This window comes from Tasmannia lanceolata, unplaced genomic scaffold (assembly GCF_043159265.1).
Source record: "Tasmannia lanceolata isolate RefF3 unplaced genomic scaffold, GAP_Taslan_0.1 ptg000019l, whole genome shotgun sequence".
Taxonomy (NCBI): Eukaryota; Viridiplantae; Streptophyta; class Magnoliopsida; order Canellales; family Winteraceae; genus Tasmannia; species Tasmannia lanceolata.
Window position 1 is genome coordinate 8,028,230 of NW_027518696.1, and position 19,640 is coordinate 8,047,869.

A 19,640-nucleotide genomic window follows, 5' to 3' on the forward strand; every position below is an offset into this window, starting at 1 on the left:
AAAGGGAATCATAAGTCCTACCAAATGTGGTTTAGAACACCTTGATTGGATTATCATAATTAAGCCCTTGATCCATCAAGCCTCATTTGGGTTCCCCTAAGAAATGTTAAACTGTTGATTTTTGTAATCATTTATCTCACACATGGGATGTCCGTTCAGGATGGGACGAAGATTATGTGGGGCGGCACATGATGCTCTACAAGATCGACGGTGTTGATTTCACATACATGTCATTTATGAACTAAAAACTGCTTTCTTACCATTGATCGTAAAAGTGACTTTTGTGTAGCCCTTTCTTTCCAAATTATCACGCAAACTTTAATCAGATAATCCACATCTCAGTTTCACCACCGGCAGGCCATTCAATTAAAAAAAAAATGTTTCACCACGGGCATAAAAATAACAAATAAAAATTAGCCCCTAATTTTATGATAAAACACCATCATTCATGTTGAGGTAGAAAAACCAAGATTTTTTCGTCTTATATTCTGTGAGCCTCTAAGTCCATTAATTTTCAAAAATAGTTCAGTAGGGCTCACTTCATAGGATGATCTCCAAGCTATTCATTTGTTGGGGCCACGGTGTAAATAAGCGGTAACCTGTAACCCAAAAATCAAGTTTGTAGGATGATCTTAGTCCTCCGATCTATAGTCAGACCGCACATTATAGAAACATCTATAGATCGGAAGGTTAAGATCCTCCTATGCATATGATCACGGGCTGCAGTCTATTTACGTCGTGGCCTAACAAATGAACGGTTTGGATCATCCTATGAAGTTGGCCCCACTGTACTCTTTTGAAAAATACTGGCCCCACTGTACTCTTTTGAAAAATACTGGATCCTAAGAAAAATATACCCCCCCCCCCCCCCCCCGCGGGAAAGAAGAACACGGGGGCTGTATTCTTCTTTCAAGCGGCGAATTTATTACTGCGTATGTTATTGAAAGAAAGTGGAAGAAAGATAGAAAGAAGAACATTTCCTTGACTTATTGAGCTGTGCACAATTTGTACTATTATCTTTTCTGACCCCATTTTGGCTCTCTCTTTTCCCTTTCGGTAATAAAAGCGCGTGGCATAGGGAGGATTACATGTGGCAGGAATTCTGCAGGTATTTGTAGGAAGCAAAATTGCTAATATGCCCTTGAGAAATTGGACATTGTGGGAAGACATAAGAAGCAGAAGGCGCAGACGAACTTTCGATGGTTTTCCCTTTTAGTAGTACAGGATTAGATGCATCTTCCTAATCATATTATGTTTTATTTAGTTTCAGCGAAATGAAATCAATGACGAAAGACGAAACCTGAGAGTAAAAGTTATCAAAAGTTCTCATGGAAACTTCTTAGCGTTTTCCTTGGGCTTCTACGCGTAGGTTTTTCACCACTTTGAACCACCACCAGTTTTTACCTACAAAACGGGATCTCATCTGCTTCTTTAAAAGAGCAAATGGGTTTTGTAAACAGGGTGTCTTTTAAGTGTATGGTGCTAGTTTTTTGCTATGGAGGAAGTTCATGGAACTCGTAAATCCCCCAAGAGAATCCCACAAAGAGAGAATAAGAGATTGCAGTGGAAACCCATCACTACTGAGAATAGAAAGGAGTCCACCAAGGATTGGGTGAATCGAACCTTCTGTTCCCAAAACAACACTGCTCTCCTTCTCTGCCTCTGAACAACAACAGATTACAAGCTCCAATCATCCTATTGCAAAACCTATTCCTTCTCTACCCAATGATACAAAGTGTTCAACAATCTCCAATAATTCTACTGCAAAATCTATTCCTTCTTTAGCCAGTGATACAAAGCGTTCAACAAATCGACCAATTCTCAATACCCACAAGAGCTATTCAAGAAATGGGTGTCAGAAAATAATTCAGGATCAGACGAATACTGCAGCTCATATCCCCAACAACGTTTCTCCTCTTCCCAATGATCCAAAGCCTTCAGTTAATGGACTCTGTTTCTCCTATGCAAAAGCCCTTAAGAATCAAAGCGGATATCAGAAAACAGCAGAGGGGAACGCAGCCCACAATCCTCCAAACATTTCTGTCTACAAAGGTGAGCCTGCCATATACTTCAAGGACTCTGTCATTACTTCAAATGCTGAGAAGTTCAAATATTGCCTTGTTGGGAAGTTTCCCCGTTCATGGCCGGGCTTGGCCCATATCAAAGAATGGGTTGCTAAGTGGTGGAAACTTAAAGGCAGTTGCTCCGTTACTTTACTAGATCATCACCATGTTTTCATTAGATTAGACAACGAATTTGACATGATACGAATATGGGCCAGAAACAGATGGTGGGTTAAAGGCCATCTGATGAAGGTTTTTAAATGGACTCCTCAATTTCGACCATCACGAGAAGATCCTTCTTCGGCTGCTGTTTGGATTGAACTCCCTTTCCTCAATGTGGTTTTCTTCCAAGAGGATGTCTTGTTCTCCATAGCATCTTTAGTTGGAAGAGCTCTCGCAATTGATTGTCCGACACGAATCTTATCTCGAACCAATGTTGCACGAGTTTGTGTGGAAGTCAGTCTTTTGATGCAGCTCCCTCATCGAGTGTGGATTGGAATTGAAGGAGAAGGGTTTTGGCAAGATATACACTATGAGAATCTAACTTCGTACTGCTCGAACTGCTGCCAGCAAGGGCATTCCACAAGAATCTGTAAGTTCAATCCAAGTAACGTAGTAACATATGGTTCTCAGGAGAAGACAGTAAAATCTAGCCCTGAGAATTCGAATTCCACAATTAAAGAAGATAGGCATGCACCAAAGGGGAAGACAGTAAAATCTAGCCCCGAGAATTCAAATTCCACACCTAAAGAAGATAGACATGCACAAAAGCAACGTGTGGTATCTGAGACTTTTGTCCAAAATTGTGTAGAGTGTGAAAGTAGTCAAGCAAAGCATGTTCACAGTTGTCCTGCAATTCAAGATAAAGATGAAAGTAATCAGCTTGTCGCTCAGGCTTCCACTTATCTACCACCAAGGCGCGTTACTATTGCAGAAGCACTAACCAAAAGTTTTGAAAATAGTGAGAAAAACAGATCAAGGAAGAATAACGGTAAGGATGCATCTCATAGCAGCGTAGAATGCTCATTTGTGCTGACAAGTGAACATGGTAATATTTCAGCTTCTCACATGTATATTTCTTTTTTTCCCTTAGGTAATCTGGGATTTGGAGGCACCGTTGCACATTCATTAATAATAAATGCAATGTTTCTTCAACAAATGGAAGAGGAGAAACTGTTAGAGAAAGAAGAAGTCACTGTTGAAAATGAATTTAGAAGCGATCACCAGTACCAGCAGCAGCTGAAGGAGATCGCCGTGAATGAAGAAAATAGGAACAGCCAGGGACAGAGGGTTCCTCAAGTTCCTCCTACTAGGTATGCTACATTTACCTGGTTGATTTTAACTTTTGAAGTACTTTTCTTTAGTATCACAAGAATTAGCCGTGACCCCATACAGAAGATATCTATCTAGAGTCCATGCTTAGAGATTTTTTTTGTACCAGAGTGATGAGACTCTGGGCCAGACCCAGAATTAATTTAAAACGTATAAATACACGCGGATGACAAAACCTACCTCGCCTCAAAACCTACAACAAGAAAACTCCTGCAACTAAAAACACAAGCAAACCAGAAAGCTCTGATCATTTTGAACACTTGAAACTGGAAGATTTTTTAGATCGGAATTCAACCCCAGTGATTTTGTTTCTTCTCTTCTGTCTAGACGTGATGTAGGGCTGTCATTCCTCGTCATCTTCAACCCCAATTATTTTGTTTCTTCTCGTCTGCTTAGCCGTGATGTAGGGCTGTCATTCCTCATCTTCTTCATTGTTCAGACCTGGTCGCGACCTTGAATTTCCCCCCTCTTCATTGAAGATCTCCTCTCAATATAGCCATTACCTTGTTCATTGAGCAACGTTTTTATAAATTATGCTTCTCTTCTTTTAACATGTTTTGCTATTTTTCGCTTTTTAGCACTCATATTTACAAGCATTTCCATCCGTGAAACCTCTTGTCCTCTACTATAAGTTTTTCTTTGTGGCTTGACTCTATACCACCATATTATAAGGTAATATATTCACTTATATACTTCATTGCACTTCCTTTCAAATCAACAAATGAGATACCCCTAGAAAACAAATGATATTTTTTTGAAGTGCTAAATAATGGAAATTATAAAGGGAGTAACAACTTTAACATCAATTAACTTCTTATGTAGTGCCGGCCCAGGTTCCTAGATAAATTCTGGTTTAAAAAATTAACTTCTTTTGTATGATGGTTATTTGAGGAACTTAAGGACAAAATTCCTTATAAAAACTTAATTCTCTCAAGGAGTATATGTTGGATTAGGAAACTTGGTTTGAGAATTAAAATGAATTAACCAAAAGTTTGAAGATTTATGCCAATAATTAATTTCATTCCACGTGAAAGTTCGTAGAATACGATCAACAAAATTCCATTTTTCTATATTTGGTCACCCGAAGCTCATGTAGAGGCAACTACAACAGGAGCCATCATCTTCGCAAGAATTCCTTCAAAACTGGGAGGTTTTCAAGATTTTCAATACCCATGTTCCCCGAAGTGACACTTCGTTCCACTACTTCCATGTATACTCCAAGCCTCATTTGCTTCCTCAACCGCTTCAAGACAGATTGATCGTAAGAAGATCGTTGCCCACTCCCCAGTAGCCCATATGAATCTGGTGACTATGGGTATGTCTAGTCGGGTGTTGGCCTTTAGGTCACTTATTTTGAGTTATGGACCCACAAGGCCAAAACATGTGTGTCGGGCATGCGATCCATCAACCTACTAGCAATGGGGGAGAAAACATAGCATGTCGTAACAAAAACTTGATTCGAGGCGTCATCAAAACACTGCCGTCCGTTCCAAAAACCAAACCCCCTTAGCGCCCTGGAGCGGGAGCAGGGTTGGTCCTATGCGCAGGCAGCAGCGACACCGGCTCTATAAAGTTAGAATCAAATCTTTTTGTTGGCTTTCTCAATTCATTCACGAATCAGAATTCAAGGGCGCGAAGCGAGCGCTTCTAGCTGCTTTGCCTGCTTCTTATTATTACGGCTATTATGGCATGACAGAAATGAACGAAAGCGAGAAGAACGTGCTATTTTCAAATCGATTGATAGATTTGATGATCTGTTCTAATAGATCGATAGAGTAGGAGTGGATAGAGAGGCAATCTATCAATAATAAGGGGGACATCCCCTATTGATGAGACAAGATATCTATCTATTCTGGATCCATTAAAGAAATCGATATCCAGCCAATGCAGTCTACATCATACGTAGTGCGCCCAAGCCCCTTTGGGACACCACGTGAAAGTTCTTGAAATATGATCAACGAAATTCCATTTTTTCTAGTTTTCATAAACTAGGATGATGAAAACCAATTTCCAGTACCAGATGACTCTACATCTTTCATCGGGTGAAAGTCTCGGGAGTGTTGTGTTGACTCCCATCCCCAAAATTCATGTCATAGTAATGCATTCGGGAACAATTCCATTGAAATGCAAAACAGGCAACCAACAAAGAGAGGGATGCTCAACAAAGATGAGTGAGCCAGGATGTGGAATACTCTAGATTTGTAGGCTTTATTGTTGTTTTGCATCATAAATATCATACTCCAATGCGTGCATAATGCTCCAATTTGAAAGTTTTTCAAATTGTATTCGACCGATCCTTGAACCCAAGTCTGTAATTAGGTTTTACTATTTAGTAGAAGAGGAAGCCTTTGTTATGCTAAAATAAGCATTTTCTAGGTTATATTCTCTCTTTTTTATTGATAGCAAGATTTCATTAAGAAAAGAAAAGCCAGACCGAGGAGGTTAATTCGAGGAATATAGAGAAGAAGAAGTCATGGAAAAAAATACATAATGATGGATAAAAGAAAAAGACTGTCACAGAGGTAGGAAATCGAACAGCTCCAACCCCAGCTTGACTACACCATCCCGTGCTAGTATATCCGCCACGCTATTGGCGGATCTCCTCACGTGTTTGAATATATGATCGACGATGATCCCTCCACTCTATCTTGGATTTCGTCTAAGAATTGAGCGAATCTCCAAGGAGGGATAAGGGAACCTTTGAGCCAACGAATGACATTGGGGGAATCTCCCTCCGTTGTCACCCCACTTAAGTATCTCATTCCAATAATTTTAATCCCCCTATGCACTGCACAGACCTCCCCAGACCCCGCAATGGCGGGAGCCTCGTGCACTGGGCCACCCTTGTTTTTTTATGCACTGCACAGACCTCCGCCTCACAAGCGTCTCCGACCTCAGTTGTCCCTGTAAAAGCCTACAAATAGATGATCTCTGGAATCCATGCTTAGAGAATAATAAAGTAGAAATAAATATTTTAGCGGGAACCAAAGACTTCTGCTGCGGAGTAAAACATAATCACCGTCGTGGGTTCTAGGAAATATGAAATTTTGTTTATTGGATTCCAAAAAATTTCATAAATTCGGAAATTAATTAGCATAAATATTCAATTTTTTTGGTTAATTGACTCTAATGCCCAAAGCAAGTTTCCTAATCAAATAGATACTACTTGAGAGAATGAAGCTTCTATAAGGATCATTGTCCTTGATTTCCCAAATAACCATCATAAAAATGAATTTAATTGATATTATAATTGTTACTCCCTTTGTAATTTCCATTAATTAGCGTTTAAAACAATATCATTTGTTTTCTAGTTTTATTTCCTTCGTTGACTTGCAAGGAAGTGTTTAATCGATATTCAAGTTGTAAATCCCTTTGTAAATTCCATTAATTATCACTTTAAAAGGAATATATATTTTTTATAGTTCTATTTCCTTTGCTGATTTGCAAGGAAGTGCATTGAAGTATAGAAGTGAATTTGTTTTCTTATACCATGGCTTCAGATCCTATAATTTTAATTTTTTTGGTACTATAATCAGTGAAACTTATTTGTTACTATTATGCTCATTTATATTTTCTGTAAAATTTTAAGAGTATTTCTACTTTATTATCCCAATGCTTTAAATTTGCGACTCTGTGGACTATGGAGATTCTTTAATTGTGGAGAACAAAATATTTGTTCTCTAGTTATAATATCCTTCTCTGATGGAGGTCTTTACATAGAGCTGGGCATGTGAAGTACTTGTCAATTTTTGCCTATGTACTAGTGAATTTACCACATTTGATAGCAAAGAACCTCTCGAACATTTACAGAGACTCACAGCTGAAACTCTCATTCCTGCCAATTATGATTAATCACTTTATCTTTTTTGCTTAGATGTGGATTTATTCAAGGCTGTTTGCTTATACAAGCAAAAATGTTATAATCTTATTCTTTCTCTGCAGAATGAAATTCTTTGCAAACAAGGCATTCTTTTGGCGGAAGCAACCAAAGAACATTCCCAGGGTGGATGCATCTCTAGAGAATTTTGGATACCTTGGTCCAAAAAGATACAAGTATTCAGATATCAAAGCCATGACCAGTTCCTTTAGGTATAAAATAGGTCAAGGAGGTTTTGGTAGTGTGTTCAAAGGGATGCTTCCTGACCACCGTTTGGTTGCCGTTAAGGTCCTAAGAGACTTCCAGAATGTTGAAAATGAATTCATCGCCGAGGTTGCAAACATTGGGAGAACTAGCCATGCTAATATCATTCGTCTCCTTGGTTTCTGTTCAGAGGGGCCCATAAGATGTCTCATCTATGATTTTCTGGCCAACGGATCTATTGATAAGTTCATCTACACGAGAGAGCGAAGACATATTTTTGGGGTGAGAAAACATTTCGAAGTTGCAGTTGCCATTGCTCGAGGGCTTGAGTACTTACACTGTGGGTGCGGCATTTGTATTTTGCATCTTGACATAAAACCATCTAACATTCTTTTAGATTTAGATTTTTTTCCAAGGATCTCCGATTTCGGGATCTCTGATTTCGGGTTAGCTAAGCTATGCATATCAAGAGATATTAACTCTCTGACGATGACTTGTGTGGGTGGGACTATGGGTTATTTTGCTCCCGAAATTATATGGGGAAGAGTCTCTGATAAGTCGGATGTTTATAGCTATGGAATGATGTTGTTAGAAATGGTTTCCGGAAGAAAGAACCTTGAATTGGTAAACTCCAGTATAATATATTTACCAGACTGGATTTATAAGCGTTTCCGTCAACAAGAAGATATAGGACTGGGAGATTTTGAATGGTTTGAAGAGGAGACTGCAAAGAAGATGATCTTGGTTGGTTTGTCGTGTACACAGATGGATCCGATGCATCGACCTTCAATGAGTATGGTGTTGGAGATGTTGGAAGGAAGCACCGATGGCTTGCAAATGCCTCCTACCCCTTCTCCATATTATCCTTTTATGCAACGTACAAGTCTAATTTCAGAAGCTGGAGATGTTGATTCGATTACAAACTGTGTAGGGAAGACGATCATAGACAGGTTGTTGTGCATATAGGCTGCTGAAAAATCAGCTTCCTTTGAGCGGGGGTGTTCAAGGTCAGAAGCTTGCAAATGCCTCCTGTATACTCCTTCGTGGTTACAAGCTTCTTCTTTAAAAGCTGGAGATGCGAGTAAACTAAACTATCATTTGGGTAAGACACATCATTGTCTAGTAATGTGTTTTTATTGTATGTGCTGTTCTTTATTGCAGTATTATTGCTTAGGTTGAGTACCACATTGGTTAATGAAAAAATTGTGAGTGGGATCAGCGTATTAAAATTGGATGTGGAAAGGATATAGGTGCTTGTTGTAAGGGGGCTGGATGTAATTTCTGGGTTTCATTTGGGGGACATGTTGTCGCCGGTATTCTAGTATGCTCTCTAGATTGAATAAAACTTTTTTTTTTTTTTTTTTTTTATAATTATTATGGGATTTGCGTGGGACAATGGCAGAAGTCATTTTGCGGACTGGATGTTGCATGAGAGCAGCCTCCTCAGATGGATTAAATGAATAAGACAAAATCTGAGCCCATGTGGGCTGCTCTCACATGCAACAGCCGGTCTACGAAATGCCTTCTGCGATGGTCCCTCGCAAATCCCTTTTATGATACATAAAAGAGGGCTCTTAGCAAAACGGGATTCCGTTCGGCTCGGCGGACATGTTGGAACTAGACTGCATGTTGGAACTGATGGGCATAAGTGCTTTTTATTGGGTCCTTTATTGAACATGCAGTCTTTTATTGACTGCATGTTCGCTGAACGACGGACATGTTGGAACTAGACTGCATGACCATCTATACTGTCATGGATCTCATCAATCAATTCTATGAATCTCCAAGGATGGGAGTGGCTACCATCCATCCATCTAATGGCATTTAAAGAGTCCACTATTAGTCAGTCCAAGACAATTATCCTCAGTCATCCTAATACCCAAAATTAATCTATATCATTTACAAGTGTGACACAATGAGGAATTGAGGATATGCTCACCATGGATTTCGTTTTTTTTTTCACAAGTTTTATACATTGAGTAGGCCTACCATGTATCTCATTTCACAAGTATGAAACACCAAAGATGGCCACAAAATATGTATTTTACAGCTGAATTTCACGTGTACAGTGTGAAACCAAGGGTGAGTCCTCTATGTATTTCATTTAATTTCACATGTGTACCATACTAAAGTGGACTCACCATGTATACCAAGTTTTATTTCATAAATGGGTCCACATTTGAGGTTGAGGCCTTGTCGACCCCACCCGAACCTGACCTCTAGTTTTCTCATGTTCGTCTAGGATTATGCTTTTTTCGTTGTATTTTTCTATTTGGCCCGATATGAACATGACTCAACCCGAACCCAACCCGACTTAACCTGACCCGATTTAGAGGCGGGTTGGGTTAGGGTTGACATCCTCAACCCGAGGCTCGGGTTGGGTTGGGTTAGGGTTGGCCTCAACCCGACCCGAGTTGCACCCCTACCACAAATGCAGAAAATCCACAAAACATAAAGGGGGTGAGTTCATATCACTTCAAATTTAAAAAAAAAAATCTCGTGAAAATGGCCTAATCGATCGGGCATTTTCATGCCTTCTTTATTAGCATCACGGGATCCCGTTTTAGAAGTGTTTTTCCCTAAATAAGATTGTTAATTTGAAAACTACGAAAAAAAATGTAAAACCCAATGCCTACATAGAAGTGTAGGAATCAGTTTATATTTATTGAAACGAGAAGCAGTCAAGATCAGTGCTTGGAATGTGGATGCAGGACAAAACACTTAGTGAGCCCAATTGTAAATGAGGAGAAGGAGGGTGGGGGAGAGACTTGAGAGGTCACTCACAGAGAAAGCAGGGACCCAGCATGAGAAATCCCTAAAAACAGTGAAAAGTGCCCTACTTCAAATTGGGCCCCATCTCCCCACTGTTGTCATAATCTTAAACAGACAGGGCCTTAGAGTTCTCCAACTAATCCCTTTAGACCCTGTTTGAATTGCAAGAAAAATAATTTTAACAGCAAACTTTTTCTGTAGATAATATGATTACAGTTAATTTAGAGGGATACTATAAAAAAATTTGCTAGCGATTTCGCAGAAAGGCATTTCGTGGCTGGCTGTTGCATGTGAGAGCAACCACCTTAGATGAATAAAATGAATAAGACAAAATCTTTTGAAAAGTGAGTTTATGTGGTTGCTCTCTCATACAGCAGCCAGAAGTGAAATGCCTTTCTATGAAAGTCGCTAGCAAATCCCTTATTAAAAATTGAAGGTGGTCGGTCCAAATTATCTTTTACGTGATTTAAGAAAGTAGGAAATTTTAGAAATATTTTTTACTTTCCGAACTTTTTCTGAAAATTCCTCAATCTTCTTGGAAATTATTTTCAAAAGCGATACCATGGAGAAAAAAATATTTCGTAGCTGCCAAACAGGGGCATAGCCAGGAATTTGGTGCAGGGGAGCAGAGAGTGGCTGTTATACCATGTTGGGGATCACCCTCTCCCCCTATCCCATGCATTGCCTGGAACCCATAATTTACAACTCCTACTGTGATGTAGTGTAGTGTAGCCCACTTTCTAGACATCATGGTTTGATGGGTGGGGCCAGTGATTCAACAAATTCCAAGCCTCCCAAAGTAGGAAGGTTTGTAGTTGTACTTTGAAGAAAATCCCAATAAATCCCGATTTTCTATGTTGTATGGGCATGGAGTTTCATATATTTGCAAAAAGTACTATGAGCCCACATGAAAGGATGACCCAGACTGTTCATTTGTTTGGTCACAAAGTAAATAGGGTGCACCACATGAATCACCTCCATAGGATGATCCTAACCCTCTTAGATCCAATAATAAATTGTTCTGACTACAGACTCAACACCAAGTTTTGATTTTTCAGATCGATGCTATGGCATGAATGAACGGTCTGGATCTTGCTGACATAATTTGGGTGGGCCCAACAAACGCGTCTCATTAGAAACTCTTAGATAAATCATAAAATCATCTCACAATATCATTTCCCTAAGTCTTAACGCCCGCTGAAAGGCCAAGATCAAAAACAAAACACGAAATGCAATCCATTTCTCCCCTTTATCCTGCGAGCTTGGAGTCGGATAAGTAGTGCCCCAAAACCCTCTTTTCACTATCGATAAAACCCTAATTTTTTCATTTCTTCATTGTATTTGTACAGATAGAATAACCCATTCTGTACTTCTTGCCATAAGTCTCGTTACTGCATGAATGAATAGGCAAGAAAACAGGTCTCTTAATCCCAGGTTGAGCTTCTTGAAGCATCCATGGGGTTGGTTATTGTCTCTCACCCTCCTTCTCCATCTCTCATTTCCCTCTCCTTTCGTCCAAATTCTAGCGTTTCTACTCGCAGATGGTTGAAACCCTCGCCCGCGGCCTCCATTCTCAGGTGATTATAAAACTCTTCTAGACCCACTTTTTTATTTCATCTGATTGAATTTTAAACCACCCAGATTGTAATCTGGGTACAATTTGGGTTTTTTTAGATTGCAGTTCTCACATAAATTGATATATGAAAAGGCCCAAATTTGAAATTTAGTTGTACATATGAACACACATCACTCTGGCTGCAAGTTGGGCCTTTCTAGATTGCAATTTTCACATAGATTGAAATCTTAAAAGCCCCAAATTGAACCCTAATTGCGAGTTTGGTTATATGCCCCCAACACCAATCTCTTATAAATTTTGCCTTTTGCATTGTTCATGGGTATTGCATTTTTGAATTATACGTATGGAGAAACTGATTTCTTCTTGAGATACACACATGTATGTACATATGCAATTCCTCAGGGCTGTTTTTTTATTGCAAGAAAACATTTCAGACAGAAATTTTTTTGTCGGGGAATTTTTTTTCTTTCCACCATTTAGAGAGATGATATATTTTCGTTAATTTGGATGGATATGATCTTAAATTGATGGTCCCTCTAAATAAAAATTTAATAGGATTGGTTCAACTTCTCTTTTTTCAGGTGTTAAAAAAAAAAAATTAGAAATATTTTTCCTTTCCAAACTTTTCCAGAAAATTCCTGCAATCCGAACAGGGCCTTACTGAATGAGCTATTACTGCAATGTTATTGTGATAAGATTGGCAACCAAATGGGTTAGATAAGTAATTCACTACATTTGACAACTATGCTGCATTGTTCCAGGCCGGCTCATTTCAAATTTAGGTGTTCCATTACAAATGCTGATGTAGATTTTAACAAAGTAACTACGGAGGATGTTGTCACAGATGATCTGCCTCCTATTCCAGTTGTTCATCTCGAGTCGGAGATTCTGAAGACTGAGCCATTCAATTTACTGACAGAAGATACCTTTCTAGAGAACAGTTTATTTACGGCATTGCCTGTATGATCCTTAACTGTTATCTCTCTTCTCATTTCATTAATATCATGGATAATGCCTATTAAAGAATCAAATATTGTTTGACTACGCTACTATCCATATACAGTTATGAGTTTTCTGTAATGGGATTTATTGGCTAGAGTAAGTTTGCTCTTACATGTGCTGAAATTCACTTTTTTTTTCAGGTTCTCTCCGAAGAGGAACAAGATGCTTTAGCAGCCACTCCTGCTCATCCGGCAGGCTTGTATGGTACGTTCAAATTTTCCCTCTGAGATTATGGCAGTCCAGAATATCAAGTGATAATGCATTCCACGGATTCAATGGACCCCGTATCATCTGTGCCTGTTCTAATCATTTGTACTTATTTAGTTTACCATTTCAATTTCTATGATGCATTCATTTTGGTTACAACTGTCTTCTAACCAAACAATTATTTTCTTTCAGCTTTGTATGCTAGTTCTTTAGCTGGGAATTTGGTGGAACAATTGTGGAATTTCGCATGGCCTGCAGCTGTTGCATTGCTTCATCCAAGCCTTTTGCCAGTGGCTGTTGTTGGTTTCTTCACCAAGGTACAATAAACATTTGTATAGTGCATGTATGTTGTTTTGACTGTGAACATCAAAAAGAAGCTTTGACCGGTTCCATGATGTACAGCTTGCCGTTTTTGTTGGAGGTCCTTTGGTTGGCAATCTTATGGATTCCTTTCCCAGAATTCCTGCATATAATTGTTTAAATTTAGTCCAGGTAACACTTTCTCCTTATATCTCACATATTTTTTGAGGGCCAGAGGTAGTTGGGTTCGGCTCTTCACTGACGATTGGTGCTTTTAAATACATTCATTTCTGCCAGGCAGCGGCTCAGTTGTTATCTGCAGCAATGATCATTCATGCACTTTATAGTGTTCCCCCTACTTCTGCCTCATCTGTGCTTCTCCAACCTTGGTTTGTTGTTCTAGTGTTAGCGGGGGCCATAGAGAGGCTTGCTGGCTTGGCATTGGGGGTTGCCCTGGAGCGAGATTGGGTTGTGCTGGTAATGCAGTTTTTTTTTTTTGGGTAACATCCTTGTTTTCTACAGGATGTATTGATGGTTTCCTCCTAACATGATTTTGTAATTGTATATACAGTTGGCTGGCACAAATAGGCCGATTGCACTGGCCAGAGCTAATGCTATGCTCTGTCGCATTGATCTGCTCTGTGAGGTACAAGTTCACTACTATATGTAATAGTTACACCCTGCATGATTCAACTTTCTAGTGACACTCTTGCTCTGATTTTGAGTGGCATGACTTCTCACACATTCACGAAATGTTGCTACTATTCGTTTTAGAGAAAACTTTTTGAATGATCATTGGTTTTTGTTAAGGAAAACAATCATTGTACGACATAGACCCATTGCCACGTGTAAGGTGATCGGGTCCATGGATATTGTTGGCTAGCACTAGTCCGGCCATGATAAATCTAGACCTTTGATCGAGGATATGATGTAAGGGACGCCCTTATGATGTCTTTAAGCTGTTGATTTTTATGTGCTTCAATCGTATAATGATCTCTGTTCGACGTAGGACCTGGATCCACTTGGTCGCCCTTTGATGGCCCATCAGTTCAAAGGACCCAATAAGAAGCACTTATGCCACATGGGCACTGAGTCATGGAGGTTTTCGTTCATTGAGATCATCTTGCTAGTCTACCTCATTTGTTTTATTTATGAAATTGCTGTCAATGTTTGAGGATGTCAGAAATTCCCTGGTTTCATAATTTCCCAACTATTCACAGTGGCTAGATTTGTTAATTTTTTCAGAACCTCCAATGTGTATGTATTTTAAGTTGAAAACTGAATTGAATGTTCCTTCAGGTTACAAAATTTCTCAATACTGCTTGAAGGTTATAGGTTATGCAGTCTTAGGAAAACTTAGTCCAACCACATCATTTTTTTTTCTTTTCATAGTAGTTTGTTACTTGATTTTTCATTTGGGTTATATTTTTCTTTTCAAAACCAGTTGCAATATGTTCTATTATATCCAGTTTCTCACATCTGTAGTTTCTTCAAGTATTTTGTGCTTTTCTGGCCTCAGATAGCTGGAGCGTCACTCTTTGGCATCCTTCTGTCCAAGTATGATCCTGTTACCTGCTTGAAGCTTGCTGCTGGTCTGATGATATGTACGCTGCCTGTTGTGGTAATTTATTTTCTACACTTTCCTGTTGTTCTTAAGGTTCCTTTTTTTTGGACGTAAAATGGGCGTAAAACAAATTTTAAGCCCATTTTTTAACTTAAAAATGAGTTTAAAATTTGTTTTACACCCATTTTACATCGAAAGAAACAGTGCCTAAAGGGAAATGTAATAGTCCCAATTTCTTCATGAGTCCCATTCCGTCTTTACAGGTTGTTCTGGTTTGCTTAACCAACATACTCTCTCCTGGGGTTCTTGATCGTTGTACATTCCCTCCAACCTCTGATAAACCTTTCAGAGGCAGCCTCCCTCAGCTGAATGCATGGAATTTAGGTGAAACTTATTTATCTGTATTTATTTAGGAAGTGCTTATTTTTTCCTATATTATATTTCTAATATTATCTTCGTAATATCCAGTGCAAAAAAGTATAGATGATATCAAGTATGGTTGGATGGAATACAAACAGCAGCCTGTTCTGCCTGCAAGCCTAGCATATGTGCTTCTTTATTTCAATGTGGTTCTTACTCCGGGTGGCCTAATGACGGCATTCTTAACGCAGCGTGGTACGCTTCAAACTTTTGATATTTTTGGCTGGTATTTTGCATCTGATCACGCTTTGATGAAATTAAGCTCCAGTATCATTGGCTTGTTATTTTTGTGAGGAAAAAAATAACAACTTCATTAATAAAAAAGCAACTGTATTGCTTAACATTCTCGTGCTGGGTTATAATCCATTTATTCCATGTAAATTTAGAAAGTTTTTGTAACTTGGTGATTTGATCATCCTCTAAAAGCAACTGTATTGCTTAACATCCAAAAAAATAAAAAAGAGCAACTGTATTGCTTGATCACTTCGAGATTATGGATGTCTGCATCTATGACACACATACGGATACTGATACGGAGACAAGACTTGGCACCAGTGTTTAAAAATGGGGATGTGACGCGGAACACGGTAAGAAAAATCCTTATCGACTCGGCCCAGACGCGGCCAAGAACGCGGTTGACGCAGTTGACACGGTCATAACTCAGAAGAGTCAAAGGAGTTTATTGACTCTATAGGGCAAAACGCGGATGTAGTAAAAAGGAGTCGACTCGGGCGAGTTCCTTGCTGAGTCAAGGAGTTTTTGAACACTGCTTGGCACTTTTCAAAATTTAGAATACAGATACTGATATAAGTGTCTTATACTATGAGATAAAACAGTAGACATGGCGTAGGTAAAATTGCATAAAAACTTAACTAAATTTAATGTCGGAAAAAATAATAAAATAACCTATGAGACATATACTCAAAGTTACAATTGCAAATATGCAACATTAGTAAGCAAAAATCATGATATTAATTTGAATAGAGACATATATTTGAAAAATGATAGTTGTTTTGACCAACATAAGTATCCGTTAGTGTTTTTTTTTTTTTTTGAATATTAAATATACATTAGGTATCTAGCGCGACTGTCAATTTTGTATAATGTTGGACACGATACGTTGGGCTGTCAGTATTGTATCATGTCGGACACAATTCGTTGGGCCTACACAAGTATCCATGTATCATAAGTCGGCATGCCCATCATTAAATAGCTAGGTAACTTAACTATAGAAATTCTCGCCTCCTGACCTTTTTAATGAAAATTCATGTTCCATACTGCTTTAGAGGATTGCCTCTTTTGAATTAGATTTGTGGTTTCTTCTTTTTCTACGTGTAAATTCAGTGGAAGAAATGTGAATCTAGTATAGAAAATTATATTACCCATCTCCACAGTATTAGCCTATCAGGCGAGATAAGACCTTCCTAGAAAAAGTTTGTAGTTCTTTTTTGTTGTTTTTGGTATGGACCCTTTAACACTCCAGCTATTATATGCTGTCTTTATTGTAGCCCTCCATCTCAGCTATATTGGAATTCAGATCTAGAATCTTAGAAGATTTCGTGCCCTTGATGTTAACAGGTTTGAACCCATCTATCATTGGTGGATTTAGTGGATTATGTGCTTTCATGGGTGTCGCTGCAACATTTGTTTCTGCAAACCTTGTCAAGCGGCTTGGCATTCTAAAGGTCAGGTTCTGTCTTGTATGATTTCTGAGTTCCTTTGCAATCACTTATTGAAATGCTAATTCTAAGTACACCTTGACTGTACTAGGCAGGAGCAGCTGGATTGATACTCCAGGCTTCACTCCTCACAATTGCTGTTGCTGTATACTGGAGTGGCTCACTTTCTCAGCAAACGCCACTTCTTTTCTTCCTCTTTTTAATTGTAAGCATCAACCTTCTCATTATTGATAAAAAAAACCTGTTTATCCATTTATTTTCAGACGATGCACTGAGTTTAGAAGCATCTCTTGCACAGAGTTTCACAAGGAGTTGGGCTTTTCGGTCTCATGTTTACAGGTATTGTCAAGGTTGGGTCATATGTCATATGATGTTATCGGGACACAGATTCTTCAGAGTGGGATTCCATCTACCAAAGCAAATCTGATTGGGACAACAGAGGTTTCAATGGCAAGCCTTGCTGAGTTTGTGATGTTGGGTGTGGCTATTATTGCAAATGATGTTTCACATTTTGGATTTCTAGCCATTCTCTCTGTCTCCTCAGTTGTTGGAGCAGCATGGATGTTTTGCCGATGGTTGGCGAATCCGACAGATGAACAGAGAAAGCTCTTTTCCTTTTATCTTCAATTTTGATCTTCTGGGTACACACTCTACTCACTCCCCTAGTAGTCAGAGCTTTTGTTGTTTGTGTATAACCGTTTTTCAGAAGTTTCATACTTCTATCTGTGATTTTGATAAATAACTTCAATTTTACATGAAGTTATCTAGAAGCCTCAAGGTTTCAAAAACGGAGCACAGTGCCCGTTCTTATGAAGTAGTCAAATGCTTTACTCTGTTGTTGAGCAAGTCATCTATCTTTGCTGTGCTTTACAAAAGTCTTGCCCTTCAGGAAATTTGTCTAATACAAGAAAGTGCCAAACATCTAAATCATTAAAGAGGCCCAAATGTAAAATGCCAGTTTGCTCAAAGTAAAAACTTGATTATAGAGTGAATGCATATTTTCCATTTACTTACAAAAAGTCATCAGGTTTTACAAAACTATCTTTGAATAAAATCAGATTATCTCATTGTTCACGTGGACATGCAGTTATTAGGAAGTCTTCAAAATCTATACATTGCTTCTCTTTTCCCATAAATTAAGCACCACTTTATATTTCAAAATACTTTTTGTAGCATATATTCATAATTTCTTCAATCCTGTTACTATGTCATCTTCAAATTGCGAACAGGTAGTTGTGGATTCAATTCACCATAAGAGAGAGTGCTCTCATTCTTCTTGTAGTGGCGAACTTGTGATGACTGCCAATGCCATGGTGATTATGCATGACTTTTTGACTGACCAGTTTACTTTGAGAACACCAGCATGTTATGCCCAAGGTATGTCACGCCAATGGTTGCTTGTTCTTTGCCACGGCTTAGGATATAATAGTTTATATATTGTTTACTTATTTTCTTTAGGCAAGTTCTGTCATGGAGGGAAAGATGAGCTCGCAGATCCATTTGGTTTCAGTTCTGCGATGTATCAGTACATATATGCACCCTGCTCAACTGACTCAAACACAGGATTGTTGTATACTACCACCACGCAATGTGCCTGAAGATATGATCTCAGTGTTCTTGGTACTGCGCCAATCATTTTATCTGTTTCGAAAAGCCAAGCCAATTCTTTTGGTAATTGATAGATTCATTTGTTATTCTTTTCCAACTATTTCAAGCTTTACTTTCTTCGCCATACAGGAATGCGGTTATCTTAATATGAAGCGATGGTCTGTCATTAGTTGGTTTTGTTATCGAAAAACACGGGTGTCAATGCGATTCTTAAATTACATGGCTCTTTAGAAATTCATATGGTTCTAGTGATGAATGGCCAAAGTGACGCCACACCGTGACATTCATGGTGAAGCCATGAGGAGTACAGTAATGTTGATTGTGAGAAGGCTACTTGCAGTTCTCTGAAGTGGTATTGAGAAGTTTTTAATTGATCCTCCTTTAATAATAATATTTTTTCGAGCTCCATTCCAATTTATTGCCATTGGTTTTCGCAGCCTCAAGAACTTTTAATACCCTCGTACCGTTTTTGAGAAGAAACCATCTAATTTATTTCATGGATTCTTGGAAATTTATGATTTACAATTTTCTGTAGCATAGAATATTAGAATTGACTATTCGTCTTGGAACTTACAGTCCCGTCACAAACTGTTCCTATTCTTTCCATTCCAAAAATCATAAACCTTCTCATTCGAGCATGCGAATGGGGTGGAACATAATTGGTTGGAGGGATGCTTCAAGAATTCAGCAGTTTTAGCCGCTTTGGAATCAGGATTGAAGAAACAGGCTGAAAGTAATTCTTCAATTCTTTTCTCCAAGAATAGCACAAAGAGCAGCCTAATGATTACACACTCTCTCTCTCTCTCTCTCTCTCTCTCTCTCACACACACACACACACAGGTTTCTGCAAGTATTCCTGTCTAGTACCCGGAGCACAAGTACAAGTCTTTCTTTTCCCATTGAAAAAGGCAAAAAAGTACTTCTATTCAACATCAAACATCAAGGAGGCTACAATTAGGCCCTCTTTGTTTTAGATTTTGAGAACTGATTGTGAGCCCAAAGCTGATTATTGAGAACAAAATTAAAAGTAAATTGG

General features: G+C 38.7%; 2 protein-coding genes across 4 annotated transcripts; both read left to right on the plus strand.

The window, feature by feature from the left end:
- The first annotated feature begins 1,154 nt into the window (after positions 1-1,154).
- Positions 1,155-8,797, plus strand: LOC143853159 (uncharacterized). Its single transcript, XM_077362894.1, has 3 exons — positions 1,155-3,054; positions 3,157-3,376; positions 7,338-8,797. The coding sequence occupies exons 1-3, from the start codon at positions 2,262-2,264 to the stop codon at positions 8,440-8,442; spliced, it is 2,118 nt and encodes a 705-aa protein (XP_077219009.1). The 5' UTR covers positions 1,155-2,261; the 3' UTR covers positions 8,443-8,797.
- A 2,643-nt stretch (positions 8,798-11,440) lies between these two features.
- Positions 11,441-19,010, plus strand: IREG3 (iron-regulated protein 3). 3 transcript variants are annotated; one of them, XM_077362868.1, is made up of 16 exons: positions 11,441-11,825; positions 12,586-12,784; positions 12,967-13,030; positions 13,226-13,350; positions 13,436-13,525; positions 13,631-13,810; positions 13,905-13,979; positions 14,853-14,954; positions 15,161-15,281; positions 15,366-15,512; positions 16,896-17,002; positions 17,088-17,201; positions 17,336-17,637; positions 18,226-18,373; positions 18,455-18,616; positions 18,734-19,010. In XM_077362868.1, the coding sequence occupies exons 1-13, from the start codon at positions 11,704-11,706 to the stop codon at positions 17,627-17,629; spliced, it is 1,740 nt and encodes a 579-aa protein (XP_077218983.1). In that variant the 5' UTR covers positions 11,441-11,703; the 3' UTR covers positions 17,630-17,637; positions 18,226-18,373; positions 18,455-18,616; positions 18,734-19,010. The 3 variants fall into 3 exon arrangements, with proteins under 3 accessions (XP_077218983.1, XP_077218982.1, XP_077218984.1); XM_077362867.1 differs by having other exon boundaries at positions 18,455-19,010; XM_077362869.1 differs by having other exon boundaries at positions 18,230-18,373; positions 18,455-19,010.
- The last annotated feature ends 630 nt before the right edge of the window (positions 19,011-19,640 follow it).

Bases quoted from the DNA above. Each gene is read 5' to 3' on its own strand.
- LOC143853159 (XM_077362894.1), top strand. From the start codon at position 2,262: ATGATACGAATATGGGCCAGAAACAGATGGTGGGTTAAAGGCCATCTG. The intron at 3,055-3,156 runs GTAAGGATGCAT...TTTTTCCCTTAG, and splicing joins CAGATCAAGGAAGAATAACG to GTAATCTGGGATTTGGAGGC. The intron at 3,377-7,337 runs GTATGCTACATT...CTTTCTCTGCAG, and splicing joins CCTCAAGTTCCTCCTACTAG to AATGAAATTCTTTGCAAACA.
- IREG3 (XM_077362867.1), top strand. From the start codon at position 11,704: ATGGGGTTGGTTATTGTCTCTCACCCTCCTTCTCCATCTCTCATTTCC. The intron at 13,526-13,630 runs GTAACACTTTCT...CATTTCTGCCAG, and splicing joins ATTGTTTAAATTTAGTCCAG to GCAGCGGCTCAGTTGTTATC. The intron at 14,955-15,160 runs GTAATTTATTTT...CCGTCTTTACAG, and splicing joins TATGTACGCTGCCTGTTGTG to GTTGTTCTGGTTTGCTTAAC.